The following is a 16,649-nucleotide window of genomic DNA, read 5'->3' as shown; positions in this document are numbered from 1 at the left end:
AAAGGACTCACTACTAAAATTAGGAAATGGAATTTTAGGATTATGATGATGAGGGCATGGACTTAAGAAAACATTAAATAAGAGATGAAAGAATGATGTGCAGATGTACATGTTAGTGATGTAATATGAGTGGCTAGGTGCCCTTTTCTATTTGAGACAAATACCATTTCATTATGATTTGTTTGGGGACCTTGTCCATTATCCTGTATTTTGACTAATATCTGGTCATTTGTGTTTTTGCCACAAGGTCAATGCCAGAAGGACACTGTTACTCTCAGATGATATATTTTGAATAGCATTTAGCTCTCTCACTAATATGTATATTCCTTAAGGGATCTGAAATGCCACACAAAGGAATATAAGTCTTATGCCCCAGACAAAGTATGATGATGCCTCTTTGATTTTCACATATAAAGTGATGTCCTTTTTTAGAATAATCGGTTTTTTCTCAATCCATTTACCAGGATGTGTGATGTGAATAAGCCAAAACGGAAAGAAATGATTGATGAATGTGTATGTAAAGTACATAACAAGCTTAAGGATAGTTTTTGATTATGCTGAACAAATTATGCCTTCTGAAATGCTTTCATACTATTTCGGAACATCATTAGATTTAAAAAGAAATTCATGAAAATAACGATATTCCCTAATATATCATTTGGAGGTTTTTATAATGATTTTATTTGTAATCAATAACAGCATGATTAATGATCTTTTTTCTTGCAATACATTGAAAGGCATATTGTTTATGTTTATTTGTTTATTATGTTTATTATGTTTATTGTTTGTTTATTGTTTATTGCTATTAATGCTGCTATTTTCCAACTCTGTGACTTGCAGCAACACTGGTTGGACTCCCCCTACTGAGTCGTAAACTTGGTGTACGTGACACAATGATCGCCTCCTTTGGAGCAGTTTTAAGTTCATGTGCAAGAGTGACATTTGGTTTGGCCAAAAATCCTGACCTATTTTACTTGGGAGCTGTATTGGCTGCTTTTGCACCTGTTATCCCTTCTGTTTTGAGATCTATGACTTCAAAGTTGGTACCACCATCTGAAAGAGGTAAGAATGAAAACATGCTCTTAGTAATGCATTTTATTTTGCAAAATATATTATTTCAAGGGAATTAATGGTATTAGGTAAATTGTGTTTAGCTTAGCATAGTGTAGGGGTGATCATAGTCCTGTTTTGTTTCAACAATAAACTATCAACTAATGATCTCTCCGCATTTAGCACCTCTCTGACATTCGCTAATGCTCTCTCTCTCTCTCCTATCATGCACGACAATGTCGATAATGCTTGCACAATCACCACTCTGTCCCTTAGGTATAAAAATAGATTTATTGATGCCTAAACCATGTATTAAAGATAAATACTGAGTGTATTCGTGTATCGTTTAATTTTTTTAGATTACAATTTTTAGCAAAACTCAGGGGTCAAACTATGCACCAGTAATAATTTTGATGGAATAAAAATATCAGTCCCAAAAATTTGTATTGCCTTAATTCCACTGTAATAAATGCCATGGCATTATGATTCTGTAAGCTGTGGATAATAAAAATCATGGAATGTTTTTATTTTATGCTCTATCCATAAAGCATGAAAATGAAAAGTGCCCACGCTGATAAAAATCTTGGGTTCCCAAACATTGAAAATTTGGGTCAAACTGTGCATGAGACATTTGAAAAAATCGACTTTTTCCTGTGATAACTAGAGATCCAACTGTCCATGGTGTCAAATGATACATGGATATTCTTTTTCATGTGAATTAAACAAGTGCTATCTGTTATTATTCACCCAAGGGTTGCCTTGTGGGGCCTCCATCTTTTCATAAGCATCCCTTCTGACACTAGCCCAAACATTCATGTCTCTTAATATAAATTTTCCATGCATAATCCTATTAATAATCATTGACACTTCTTTTAATTTTTCGGGAAATTCATCCCTCAAATCTCCAATCTCACCACCCACTGGTGTATAACATTATTACATAACACATACACAAATTATACTATTTATTATCGCTTGAATTTCCTGACATATATTTTTGCCCTGTTGTGCGGAATCAAGCCGTCACCCTGACTGCCATGTGCATAAATTATTTTCAACTCCTGACTGCAGTGATAATTTCCATCAATTTCACCCAACAGTTCATTTTATTGTACATACTCATAGGACATCCATTCATCTTGCAACTATTTCATTCCCCAACTTTTGTGCCATTCTACTATATATGCACCTCTCACATGGCAGTGAACTGCCTGCCAATCAAGAGGTTGCTTCAATTCCCTCCCTGGTGGATTTTCCTCCTCTGCCTAGGACTTGGGCATTCTTGATTGTCTTCTCAATTTTTGTGGTGTAAACATCAATGCAATGCAAAGCATTGTGAGAGAGTGACTCTGGATAGAGACATCATTAGTATTATGCTCACCATCCTTTCAATAGTAAAAGCAAAATCTCCCACTCACACTATTCTTAAGTTAAAACTTGTATTAAGTTACTGAAATATGCAGTACTTAAATTTCTTATACCTATTTTGTTATACCTTGATGGAAACCTTGCGATTGCCCATACCAAACCATTATGTAGGGTGAGAAGTATGCTGAAGGACTGACCACAAAATTAATTTAAATGTCGAAAACAGAAATATATGAAACAAAATATATTTTGTGAAAAACTTCTTCCTAGTCATGTCTATGGTTGTAGCAGCTTACGTACTCACTAGATTTAACTAATCGCATCAATATATGTACCTTTATATTCCCTACATTCAGGTCACCCACCATGCCTCCATCAACAGGCTACTATCTCTCTCTTGCTGTGATTGGATATGTACTTGGAACCTGCAAAGTTTCCAAATTCTATTAGATTTTCTAATAGATTGAATGATTAAATTCACAATCCAAAAGCTTTATGCATTGAATTCAAATATCACCCATGTCCATTATCATACCGTACATTTATGCATTAATATTTAATTATTATGTGCTCTGCATCTTTTTATCGGTTAAATGCCAATTTAAGTAAGAATTACTTTCACTCAGTAATTATTTATGTGGTAGTCCTGAGGCAGAGCGTTGAACTACTGACTGCAGGACCCGGGTTCGAACCCCGGGCAAGGCACTCTGGGCACCTGCAGCTCCACCCAAGCTATGTGATTTTTCGGGTACCAGATCTTCCTGGGAAACCATAACCGGCACAGGAAATTCACACGCCATATAGGGCTTAGTACTGGGTGAACTCTACCATCACCTACCATACCGACCTTCGGGTTGATTACTGTGTTTATGGTTTATTACTTATGAAAAGAAGGTAGTTGAATGTGTTCATTTTTTCAGAAGCTCATAAAATATGAAAAATTCAGTTCTCCATTTCAAGAATTAAATTTTGATTAGTATAAAATGCTACCTCTGTAGTGTCAAATAGAAGTTACTGTTGGATTCATTGCATATGCTGTTAATACACATTTTTACTTTCATATATTTATTGATTAACATGTTTATTAATGCCATGTATTCATGGTTGTCATACCCTCCCTTTTTCCTAGATATCCCCATACAAGAGCTTGAATGATTGTTTCAAGATCGAGATGCCTTGTCCTAAGCCCATCGCAAGTTCCATTACTTCTTTAAATCAGAGATTTACGAAATGCTGAGTAACAGCGTAACTCAGTGTAAAATATATCAATAGCCGCAGTGAATAAATGGAGTTTAAACAAAAAGGTGGTCAATGAATTATTGATGGTTATTTCATATTGATTTTAGGACTATAGAGATGTGTATAGTACATGCATATAATTTTTTTGCATAATTTCGAATGAATTTCAATTGAAGCTCAAATGAATACAAAGTTCAATAGAATATTTCAATGAAACAGTTTCTGGCGTCACTTGGTGGAAATTCTCCATATTGAAATTAAATTTAAAATACTTCGCCTTTCCACATAAACTTTATTTTATGTGGAAAGGCGAAGTATTTTGTATTTAGTTTATGTGGAAAGGCGAAGTATTTTAAATTTAATTAGAATATTTCAATGTGGAAGTTGGATTTTTTGTTAATTTGCTGATTTTACGCTGTATAAATACTGCTAGTTGGTCATGGTAGACCAGGGGTAGAGCATTGGATTACTGACCAGAGGAACCAGGTTTGATTTCCAGGAAGCCATGTGGGCACCTACAGCTTCACCCAAGCCTGGGAAGCCATAACTGGCGCAGGGAAAGGAACTGGCCCCCCTCACCCTGATGTGTGAATTTCGCACACCATGTAGGGCTTAGTACTGGGTGAACTCTACCATCACCTACCAAACCTACCCTTGGGTTGATTACTGTGTTTATGGTTTTCAAAACTGCTACTCACCTAGGTTTTAAGACAACCTAATTCTCTAGCATGGGCACAAAGTTTCTCAATGAGAATTTTAAAGTTGCCATCTATGACATTTATTATAATTTTTTGTGCATATAATTCCTGAAAAATCTGCTATACCTTATCTATCAAGTTTGTTTAAACTTAGAAAAAATAAAATTGGAGTCCAGATACATATGGTAAAATATTTTTTATAGAAATTATTTAATCTATATATTCTATTGTTTCAGGCTTCACTTCGTGGAAGTATTTAATATCCATACTAAAAAGAAAGAATCGTACTTTTCCACAGATTTTATTATACGGTGAAACGCGTTGTACCGTATAATAAAATCTGTGGAAAAGTATGAGTCTTTCTTTTTAGTATGGATATTTAATCTCTCTTTAAAATCAGCATATTTTGAATCTTCAAGTTCAGCTTTTTAATGAAATTCATAGTCTTCATTTCTTATTTTTCCTTAGAAAACTTCTCCTCATGTTCCCTTTCATCCATAATGATTTGATATATTTATTGTGCATATTTCAGGAAGGGTGTTTGCTGTGCTGTCATCAGCAGACAATGCTGTGCCAATTGTTTCTGGAATTATGTATTCTCAGTTGTATAATGCCACACTGGAGACTTTTCCTGCTGCTATATTTTTCCTCACCCTTGCATCTCAGCTGTCAGTACTTTTTCTTGTGGTGTAAGTATTTTTGTACTCATTGACATGCAAATTATGGATTCTATATACCTCATCTTCACGGATGACTTCACAAATGGCATAAATAGCACTTTCATCTAGGGACTCTATTGCACCCATTGCTGGGAAATTGAAAAGTGTTGGAGTGAAGTTTTCTCTTCCACGATAGGAATGCTTTAAGCTTATATCATTGAGGAACTATTACTAACATTTTTGAATGAAATCTGTGGAAGCAGTTTTATTCAAAAATATTATTTCTAAATTAGTTTAATTTGTAGGTTTCATTTTTATATATATAAAAAAAAAACATAATATAGATGTATGGGAGTGGTAGCAAATTCAATTCATGGAAAATAGGCCTTGGCGGATTATTGTGAGGTTTCCAGGTTATTTTCTATTCTAATAGCTTTCTTTTGCATTGTAAAGATGTTTTAAGAAATAGCTGCTGATCCCCATAATATTATACTTTAGGTTATATTTGAATAAATTTCCCCATAGTATGCATTGAGTAGTGCAGTTTTACTTGTAGTCTCACATAGGTGTCTTAATAAATAGCAAGTTGAACTGAGCTTGCGTTGAACTGGGCTTTTACATGCATGTCCCAAGAAATATTTGCACATTGAGAAATACCTAGAAATTTGCATTCTGTCACACGCTCAATTGATAGGTCATTGATTTTTACCAGCAGATCATCTGACACGTTCTTATTGCGTGTAAAGGATACTATTTTACTTTTATTTACATTTAAGTCTAGAAGGTTGTCTGTACACCACTTGTTTATTGCAAGTGTGACAGACTTAGATTTTTCCTCAAGGCTGGGATATGTTTGTGTTGATATTATTACATTAGTGTCGTCAGCGTACAACACTGGTATTATTCCATCATTATTTGGTAAGCAGTTAGGGAGGTCATTGATGTATATCAGAAAGAGGAGTGGCCCAAGGGTTGAGCCTTGTGGAACACCTTTGTTAACTTGGTATGCTTCAGATGAATATTTTAACCCATCTACTGACAACACTACTTTCTGAGAGCAACTGCCAGTATAGGCCTTGAATTCCTCTAATTCCCATTCTATTAAGTGTAATTAGTAGCCTAATGTGGTTTACATTATCAAAAGCCTTCCACAGGTCAAAAAACATTCCAAGTGTTTTGCATTTAGCATCTAATGAATTAAGTATGCTGTCGATTTCCTGACATATGGCAGTTGCGGTAGGCCTTTCAATGGTGACCAACTTTACCAGGAATATCACCAGGGCCTGTCCTGGATTTGTTTCTCAGTGTGGAGACAATAGTTTTTAGATTTGTTTCAGAACAGGGGTTGGCAAACATTAACAATGGTGCATTTGCGTGAAGCATATTAGCTTGAGAAGTAGTTGGGCAAGGAGCTGACACGTAGTCTAAGTTAAATTTATTAGCTAGAGATGATTAGCTTATGGCAGTGTTATTTTCAGGGTTGCAAAGTTTTGGGAGATGGAGTTGTAGATTTTTCTTATCTCTACAATTATTAATTATTTCCCGTGCATTTTTGCACTTATTATGGGGATTAAGTAACTTATTATCATTATAAGTACTTTTAGTGGTAGAAATCAGCTTACGGTAGTACTTTTGAAATTCCTTGTAGAGTAACCTTTGTTCATGATTGATAGAACTTTTCCTGGAGATAGCATGTTTTTTAAGGATAGTTGAGTAGTAACGGATCTCATCAGTTAGCCATGGCTTACATTTTGTTCTATGAAATCTTTTCTGATGTGTAATTGGAAAGCACAATTCAAAATTGTGTCTGAAAATTGAATAAAAGTAATTGAAACTTTTGTCCACTGACTTAAGGTCATAGACAATGTCCCAGTTGTGGTACTGTAGAAGGAGCAGAAAATGCTCCATGAGTAAAAGACCACCAAAGGTAAGTTTCATCATTTAGGCTCTCCATTGGTAGGTTAATTTCAATATTTATATTCACCATACTATGGTCTGATATACCTAGGTAACAAACGGTTATTACTACTTTTTCTTGGTTAAGGTTGGTCATAGCATAATCAATTAGGGTGGCGGATGCGAGAGTGACCCTAGTTGGATTATTATTAAAACATTCCATGCCACAAGTTTTGAACAAATTCAGTGATTCGGATTCGTGGTGGGAGTCAACTAAAAGATTACAGTTGAGGTTTCAACACGAGTAGCCAGTTGTTTGCATATAAGGAGCAAAAGAGTTGATCCAGTTTTTGATAATTGCTTGAAAATCCCCCGTTGGTGATCAATGCAGATGGAGATGAGCGCGAGAAATCCCACTGAAGTTTCATGGAAACACACTGCACATTCAAAAGTTTTCTCTTCCTTCAGAGGTATGTCAATTGAGTTAATGTTACTCTTTATTCTGCTATGCATGAATATGGTTGCACCTCCACTTTCATATGTAGTATGGCAGAATCAGGGCACTAGAGAGTAATTTGAGAGTGAGATAACCATTAGTTCTTCATAATTTAACTAATGCTCAGTAATACACGAAATGTCTGGTTCACAATCATTTATAGCCACTTCCAGAAGGTTTACTTTGTTCCTGAGGCACTGAATATAAGTTGTGTGATTGTAAAAGGCTGACTAGTTTTGATTAACCCTTTGAGGAGGTTAGGCGAGCCTTCAGAAAATAATGCCTGCTGTTACAGACATGTTTTGGCCAAAAGCCGGAACTTTCCACCATATCTTTTGTCTTCAGCAACAGAAAACGAAAAGAGGTGTGGGTGCTTCTAGATACCTTCAGCTGCTTTATCTAAAAGTACTTGCCAAGTATTTTGTTTGATTTACACTTTTAAACTGCTTCAATTGTCGTGTCTCCTTTGAGTTGCAAGTGGACCATTCTGAACAGGCCAGTAAAATAACTGCCCGAGTTTGCCGTCCCCACAATCAGCTTCGGCCAAGGTTTCCACATGCATGGAACCATGGCGTATCCCTAGTCATCTTCTTTTTTCGTATTGCATGACGGGCTATGCGGTTCCATAGGCGGTGCCTGAAAATTTCCTTTGCGAGCAATAGAAGAGTATGGCAGTGTCATCTTAGGAACTTACTCTTTATTATTTATATTACCATCAGTAGCTACGACTTGAGAATTATTAAAATGTTCAATGTTGCTTTTCTTCTCCTTTGCAGTTTTGTGTGTACGGTGCAATCAGAATGCACCAAGGTCATTGTGTTACTCCCAGATTGGTCTAATTGAGTGAATTATAGTTTTGTTGGCATTGCAATTGCATCTTCAGGTCGAAATTGAATTTGATAGAAATATATTCAAAGATAGGAATCCGAAATGTAGAAGTCAAACTCTGCTCACAATTCACATTTGATATGAAGATTCTGAGTGCATTGCCAGTGACTTTGTCATCCCAACCCAAAGAAATCAAGATGAGAGCAGCCTGATAATCTTGGTGTTATCAGTACATCACCATAAAAGCCTTTGTTACACATTATAATTCTGTTACACCTATCCCGCAAAGATTCTTCCAAGAACTCTAAGCAACTATATGCAACTGTAAATATGCCCACTTCCAAATGTGTTGAAGGGATATTGGTTGCAGTTGCATGAGAGAGGTTGAGAGATCTGAAATCAGAAAATCAAACAAGGATATTCTAACAGGTAACATACTGCCATCTGATTTGATGAATTCAGATTTTAATCCAGCTATAAGCATGTGTTGTCACTTAATATAGATGCATAGTTTATCGTGTTGAATGTATGGTTTTGAATGACCTGTCAACATATCTTTAACTCTATTACTGTTACCTTTATTATTCATTGAGAATCAAATAATAGGTATAATTATATTATGAAAGTCAATTTTTAACAGTATTGTTCTAGAAAGCTTTGATGAAACTCTTAATAAGATCACATTAACCTGAAATGTGGAATTACGACTCATGGTTTAAAATGCTATTGTAATCTCATGAATTTTCTGAACTTTTTTCGCAATATTTTTTCATTTTATGTTTGCCCATTATTATTGTTGAAAACTTGACTTTTGAAATATTTACTCTGACTGATGTATGTATTTACTTTTTCCCATTTATTTTGCTTGACATGAAATTGACAAATTTTTGATTTGGTTTGAAATTGCTGACAAATATTCATTCACATGGAAATATAAACAACGAAAAGGGATAGGGACACTTACAAAAGATAAACACAGGAGAGGTGGGTAAGGTGAAATCAAGCAGATCACAAGTGCAAAAATATTTCTTTGACCAGGACTTAAACACCGGATCTTCCGACTTGCCAGGCAATGCTTCAACCAGTTGAGCTATCACAGAAACAAATTTGAACTGAAATCTGTGGGGAGTTTATGCAACCGAGTGCCCCAATCATTTGGCCTGGGGATGGCTCTAGGTAAATATTTCACCCACCAAAGGAGAAATGGACGACATAAGAGGAAAGAACAGTTGGGAAAGCAATCAATCAAAGTCATATAGGGTAGGAGCAGTGCATTTCGTGGCACGCATAGCCAAAAGGAGGAGATGAGCCTTATAACTATTTCCATGTGAATGAAAATATATATATATATATAAACACAGATGCAGATTTTTAAACCATAGAAACACAAAGGAAGGACACTCACAATATGTGGTTTTGACGTCTCGACGGCTTGGCCGTCGTCATCAGGATGGCGTTCTCGGGGAAGAGCGGAGAGGACATGTGCGGGGGAGGGATGAGGGAAGGGGAGGTAGGGGACCAATAGAAAATGAACAATGGGGTGGGAGGGGATATGTAGGCAGCCATATGATGCATTCAGTGGGCTTGGTTCAGCCCGGGCAGTTGGAATGACTGGATCACCCAGATATGCGCCATCTCGCGGGTTCTCACCTCTATTATACTCGCAGATTTGGGAAGGATTTCAATCACCGAAACGGAGAAGCAGTCGTCAAAAGATTGGTTGTGGGAAGCAGTGTGAGTAGGGATGGGAAAATTAAGAAAGGTGGGAGATTTGGTGGAATATCGGTGGTTATTCATGCAGAGGGAAAGTGCGGTTGCGCATTCGCCCACGTAGAAGGCAGGGCGGAAGTTACAGGAGAGGCGATATATAATATTTTTTGAGGTTCAGGTGGTGAGCGGTTGGGAGTTGGTACTAAGTGAGGGGGAGGGTCTTAGGAGATGGCAGCATTTGCAGCGTGGGCGGTTGCATGGTGTGAATAGGGGCTGAGAACACCATTCTGATGACAATGGCCGTGCTGTTGAAACGTTAAAGCAGCATGTGTGAGTGTCCTTTCTTTGTGTTTCTATAGTTTAAAAATCTCTATCTGTGTTTATATATATAATTATATGACATATATATAAAACCCTCCCGGACTACAACCTTGAAGTGGCGGAAGGGCTTGCGATGACCCCGAAAGCTGTGTTGGCAGGAGTAATAGTAATTGCTCCTGTTAGGGTCACCCATTCCAGATAGGTCGAATGTTAGGAGCCAGACGAAAGGTAGTCCATGCAGGGTCTCTTCCTCAGTGAGGCGGCTGCAATGGCCTCTGACCCCAGAGGGGCGGCCAGTAAGTGATGGTGTCACGTTAAAAACACTATTGAGGAAAGCAATGGGAAACCACCTCAATTATCATTCCCAAGATTGAAATGATGGACTATACAGATATTTTGAGTCCTGGCAACTACGGGGCTCGGCCCAATCAGCCATGTGTCGTGCCCGGCAGCTGGGGAGGCAAGGCTTCCGCGGTCGTCATCCCACGAAACCCTTGCAAGGGAAAACCAGCAGCAGCAGGACAGAAGACGCAGGAGAAGAAAACCACATTAGTTAGAATAGGAACGTGGAATGTTAGGACAATGATGAGGACAGGGAAATTGGAGAATGTTAAGCGAGAGATGGAAAGGGGAAAAATAGATATTTTAGGTGCGAGGTGAGGTGGAAAGATAGTGGGGATTACTGGAGTGATAAGTATAGAATAATATACAGCGGCGGGGACGAGAGCCAACGAGGGGTTGCCATAGTATTAAATGAAGAGGTAGGAAGAAGCATAGTCAACATAGAGCAGGTAACGGATAGAATACTACTAGTAGAGATAACAGTAGAACCGACGAAGTTGGTTATTATTCAGGTATACATGCCACCGAGCAACCATAAAGAAGAAGAGGTCGATAGTATATGACCAGTTAGAGGGCATAATCGCGTGTGTTCCTGCAGGGAAACATTTGATAGTGATGGGGGATTAGAATGCGATGGTAGGTGAAGGAAGAGATAGTGACGAGGTCAGGGACTACGGTTTAGGCACAAGGAATGACCGCGGGGAGAAAGCAATTGAATTCCGCAGGAAACTGAGGTTAGTCATCACCACCACTTGGTTTAGACACCGCAAAAGACGCAGGTATAAATGGAAAATGCCAGGTGACTCAGAAAGGTATCAGCAAGGTTATATCCTGGTTAAACACAGGTTTAGGAACAGCGTGATAAATTTGCACAGCTTCCCGGGAGCGGGTGTGGACTCTGACCACAATTAAGTTGTTATGAAATGTAGTGTCCATTTCAAAAAGATAAGGCAGGGGCGGCAGGTTAGAAAATAGAACGTAGAAGCATTAAACGGATTGAAAAGGAAGAAGTACCAACAGGCTGTAGAGGAAATCATGAAGGATGGCAAAGAGCTGAGTACTATTGAAGAAAAATGGGGAAGTATTAAGGAAGGATTGTCTAAAGCCGCAAAACACTATTGGAACCGTTAATTCGAAAAGGACCAGGAAACCATGGATTATGGATGAAATGATTACAAAGATGGATTAGAGGAGAAAATGGAAGAATGTACACATGGAGTAAGGCAAAATGAAGTACTAAGAGTTAAACAATAAATTTTGGGGGCAACAAATAAAGCAAGAGAAGCATGGTGGAAGACGCAGTGCAAGGATATGGAAAGTTCGCAGAGGAAGGGTGAAATCGGTGCGCTGTACAGAAGAGTTAATCTTTATCGGGAAGTAAGAAAGGAAGATCTATAATAGCAGTTAGAGATAAGGCGGGTAAGATAATATTTGACGCAGGAAAGATCCAAGAGAGATGGAAGGAGTATATAGAAGAACTGTTTAGTAAAGAACTTAGACCAACAAAGTTAGACATAGAAAAGGAACAAGACCTAGAGGCAATAGCTTAGGTCCAGGCATGCTTGACGATGAGATAGAAAGAGCATTAAGAGAGATGAAACTAAATAATGCCGTGGGGGTGGATAATATTCCCACGGAACTACTGAAATGTTTAGGAAAATGTGGGAGGAAGAGGCTACATGGGCTGATTCGTAGTATTTACTAGGAAGGAATCTGGCCGGAAGACTTTGTTAGATCAGTTTTAGTTCCTATTACGAAAAAGGTAAAGGCTACGTTATGTGATGACTATAGGACAATAAGTTTGATGTCCCATGCAGCTTAAGTTATTCTCAGGATCATAAACCAAAGGATAGAGAGTCAGGCAAATGATTACTTAGGGGATGATCAGTTTGTGTTTCGGAAGGGGAGAGGTACGCGTGATGCCATTGCAGTAATGTGATTATTAATCGAGAGGAATATAGAATACAACCAGGAGGTATTTGCATGTTTTGTAGATTTCGAAAAAGCTTTTGATAGGCTGAATTGGGAAAAACTAATGAGTATATTACAGAAAATAGGAATAGATTGGAGGGACAGGAGGCTAATCCGCAACCTGTATATGTCTTAGACTGCTCAGGTGCGAGTGGGGAACGGGGAGTCCGGATGGGCAGTGTTAGAAAGAGGTCTATGGCAGGGTTGCTCATTATCACCGTTGATTTTCAATCTGTATGTAGAGGAAATGATAAAAGAGGTAGACGTAGACTGGAGGCTTTTGAAATGTGGTTGAGGAGAAGAATGGAGAAGGTGAAATGGACAGAGAAGAAAACAAATGAGGAAGTACTTGGTATGGTGGGCGAAGAGAGGGGTTTGTTGGGAGCAATCCTATGGAGGCAGGAAAAGTGGCTGAAGGGGGTATTGACTGGCAGTGGGATGTTGAAGACTGTGATAGAGACCTGATATAGAGTAGGATGATGGATTTTGTGTTTTGTTAGGAGTAATAAAATGTTTGCTTGGTTGTTGTGTCCATCCAAAAACCTACCTTAACCGGTAGATTACCTTAAAAAAACATATATATGTATATATATCTCGTGTTAGGTTTGTTTAAGTATATTGTTTTGTTCCTTGTGATGTTCTGAAAGTGACCATGCATTCATTCATTTTTCAGTGGTGTTCACCAATGTTTGGATGGTGGAAATTTGGAGCAGGCAAATGATGAAGTGTCCTAGAGTGATGTCATGGAACAGACTCCAGATTAACCATAATTATTAATCAACAAAAACTACATCGGACTCTGAAAGATCAAAAGGTGCTGGAACTGATGTGTATACTTGCATTCAAATGAAAACCGAGCGCCCATTATAGCCCACCCAGTCGGCGCATAAGGTTGCAATGCTGTTTTTACGCATTGATAATGCCATCGCTGTGGTGGGAGAACTGCATTCCGACAACTCAGGGGCACATGCAGTTGGTGGGTTATTGTTAATCCTTGTTGGTATGTGGACTGGTCTGGTGTGTTTGTCCGTTAGGTTTTCATTTGACTGCTCCTCCTAATATGAAGCTGTTATTTTTTCAAGTATGGATGGCTATGTCTCTTTCTCTTTCCTCTCTCTTTCATGCTGGCATGAGGGTTGAACTTTTAATTAGGACCATGTTAACCATTTAATTGCTACTTTAAATTCTTAATTGCTTGGGATTATAGCCATCGTGTAAGGACCATTATACCTTTAGTTTTCAATCTTCTAACTGATAAAGGTACAATGAGTTGACCACTTATCAAGTATGGAACATGAACAGCCCGAATTATGGAAACAATTCCATTTCAACATTTGTAATTTGTTTTTGAAATTACTCTTTTCCCCCTGGGACATTTTTGCCTATGAAATCAGATTAGAAATTGAGATTGATCTCCACCCAAAAAGAGATTTTACTGGTACCCCACTTTTATGCACAGGTAGACCTTTGTGAGGATTATTGTTTTTTATATAAAAAGTATACTTGTTATTGGTTTACGAGTCTGTTTTTCTCTAATGATTCTTATAAATTTATATCAAATACTATTTCTGGATTAACACCTGATGACTTAATTTTTCTGTAATTAATGGTTTTTTCATTATTTAACCTTTGCAGAATTACAATTTGTTTCATAGATTTTGTATTAATGCTTGGGGTGTTTGTTTTATGTAGATAAACATAATTTTACGGTGACAAAGGCTGATACGCAACTGTCTCACTTCATTTTAACCCACTGCATTGGAACGGCTGGCAACTTGGGCAAATATTCTCCTTGTCTTTAAAATGGAAAGAATCTTACTTTAATAGCAAATATATTTAATATTAATTACAATGCGGCAAAAGAACTGGAAAGGCATTAGTCACCTAATGACTCCTCTCAAATGAATATCTCTGGGGAGGATAAAGATCTGACTTGGCTGAAACAGCTCGAAGCTAAGCCCATGCAAACCAGACAACACGTGTTGAGAATTAATTTTGAGAGGGAACACTTAATTTAATGGCTTAAATTCATTGATCTAGTGATACGCCATGCTCTATGATCACACCGTTGCATGCTGTACAAGGATGTACTGTTGGCCATGAAGCAGCATGAGGTGGACAGGGTGCAAGCATTAATTGTGGCTGAGAATAAGCTGGTCAAAATGAACAAGGCCAGGCAGGAAAACGCCACCTTCTTCCTTCATCTGTCCCACCGTTTCCAACCTCTTTTTCATGTTGTTAAGTGCATTTCATCCGTCCCAGAGGTAGAAAGATATTTACAATGAGGCCATTTAATGAAGACACTCAAGCGTTTACCCTCTTTAAAGAGTATTGTGATCACCACCCAACAGTGATGGGAGGAGCCCTTACCATCAGAGAATGGGAAGTGAAGGCCTTCTCTAGCAAGATGAATTTCTCAGCTCAAGGAATGGAAGGAATTCTCTTCCAACCATTAATGCCTCATCAGAATCCTCTCATCCTTACTGTCAGGTACAGAGTCTGCACTGTTTTGGCCGAATGACGGACACATTTATGGTACCAAAATAAGGGAGAGTCATTCATCCCAAAAACTAGTGACATATAACCTGCCTCAACCACGTATGCAAGCTGCTCACCTCTGACCTGAAAGATCTTATTCTCCACCACATTCATTGAGCGTGGGAGGAGGGCGTAGAAGGGCATCGCCAGATGTAGGGAGGTGAGGCCCATTTATTGAAAGGTGTATGTGCCAAAATATTGTACACTACAAGCTTAGCCGGTCGATGGTTTGAATGGATTAATACGAAGCACTTGACATCACTTCACGTGAGCTGGATCATCACCAAGTTGAATTAGATGAAAGCCCATCCAGAGGTTGTCTCTTGAATCCAACACCTGTTATCACTCTGGAAAACATGCTTTGCCATTCCATCTGGCAAGCAGACTGTTTTAATTGAGTGTGTAATGCACCACTGATGTATATTTCGACGCAATAGCTCTATCCACTTTCACTGAAGCTTGGAAGAGGGCATTTGTGAAATTTCCCACCAAAGATGAAGCATGAGGTCACCCATTTTTGAACATGCATGATCTAAAGTTTTACGCCATCAATGCAAAAGACCTCTCACTGGAAACTGTGTGGAAATACAGTGATGCTTTAGGGTTGGAGCATGGGTTGGACAAATGTTCAACGTGCCAACTGGTGAAGGGAAGAGTTAAGGTTTTGTCGGAAGATGTGGAACTTATTTCTGGGCACACCTGCCAAGGCACCAAGGAACGTGTGGAATTTGCAATGGATAAATCTGCCATCTTGATGATGAAAATGCATCTGAATATCTTAGCATTCCTTAGCATCATATACGTGAGGTGAAAGTAGTGAAGGAAGGCCTGACTGCCTAATGCAGACAGACACCCAGTTGTATCTGGAGTCCTGAGCTGTTTCGAAAGAACAAGGTTTTAGCCTTGAACAGGTTTGCTCTTCTCTCTTTGCTTTACACCTGCTACTTCATGAAGTGGAATGTCAATGAGTTGCAGATTCTTGATAAGGGAACAAGGAAAATGATGGCTATCCATTGCAGTCTTCATCCTAAGCCTTCTCTCACCAGGATTTTTCTCCCTCAAAATCCATGGGGTAGAGGGCTACTGAATCTGGAATGTCTCCATGACACATGGTAGCCCTGGTCACAGCATGATGAGTGTTCCACAGTGCAGATCCCCTGTCATTTCTTGTGAGCGAGCACAGGAGTGCTGGCACGAGGGACTTTTTATTCCAGGTAGCAAGAAGGGCAGTGGATGACCTCAACTTAAAATTAGACCTCACTCCCCTCATCTCTGACATCAGATGTTCTCAAATCAAAACAAGAAGAGGCAAGCAGAAGATCTTGCTCAAGAAGTACACTGATGAGCGACATGTATAGAAGTTTCTTTGAAAATGTAGTTTTGAATGGGCCATCAAAGGAGCTGATGTTTGCTTTTCTGTATCAGTAATTAGTGAGTCTGAAATGTGAAACCAAGGGTTTCGTTGTAGTGTGCTGGAAGGACGTCCTAAGCACACAGCACAACACGAGCTGGGGTGCAATCATAACACATTCA

General features: G+C 38.5%; 1 protein-coding gene across 1 annotated transcript in view; it reads left to right on the top strand.

Annotated features, from left to right (window-relative positions):
- LOC139689907 (proton-coupled folate transporter-like) overlaps positions 1-14,157 on the top strand; it is a 37,373-nt gene extending 23,216 nt beyond the window's left edge. Inside the window, exons 7-9 of the mRNA XM_071587026.1 lie at positions 841-1,062; positions 4,888-5,044; positions 13,252-14,157. Coding sequence (XP_071443127.1) covers positions 841-1,062; positions 4,888-5,044; positions 13,252-13,312 — 440 coding nt within the window. The 3' untranslated portion in view covers positions 13,313-14,157. The remainder of the gene's footprint in view (positions 1-840; positions 1,063-4,887; positions 5,045-13,251) is intronic.
- Positions 14,158-16,649: the final 2,492 nt, after the last annotated feature.

This window comes from Hetaerina americana, unplaced genomic scaffold, assembly GCF_022747635.1.
Source record: "Hetaerina americana unplaced genomic scaffold, ioHetAmer1.1.p SCAF_29, whole genome shotgun sequence".
In the NCBI taxonomy this organism is placed as follows: Eukaryota; Metazoa; Arthropoda; class Insecta; order Odonata; family Calopterygidae; genus Hetaerina; species Hetaerina americana.
The sequence above is the reverse complement of the archived record's forward strand: the minus strand, read 5'-3'. Positions and strand labels throughout refer to the sequence as shown.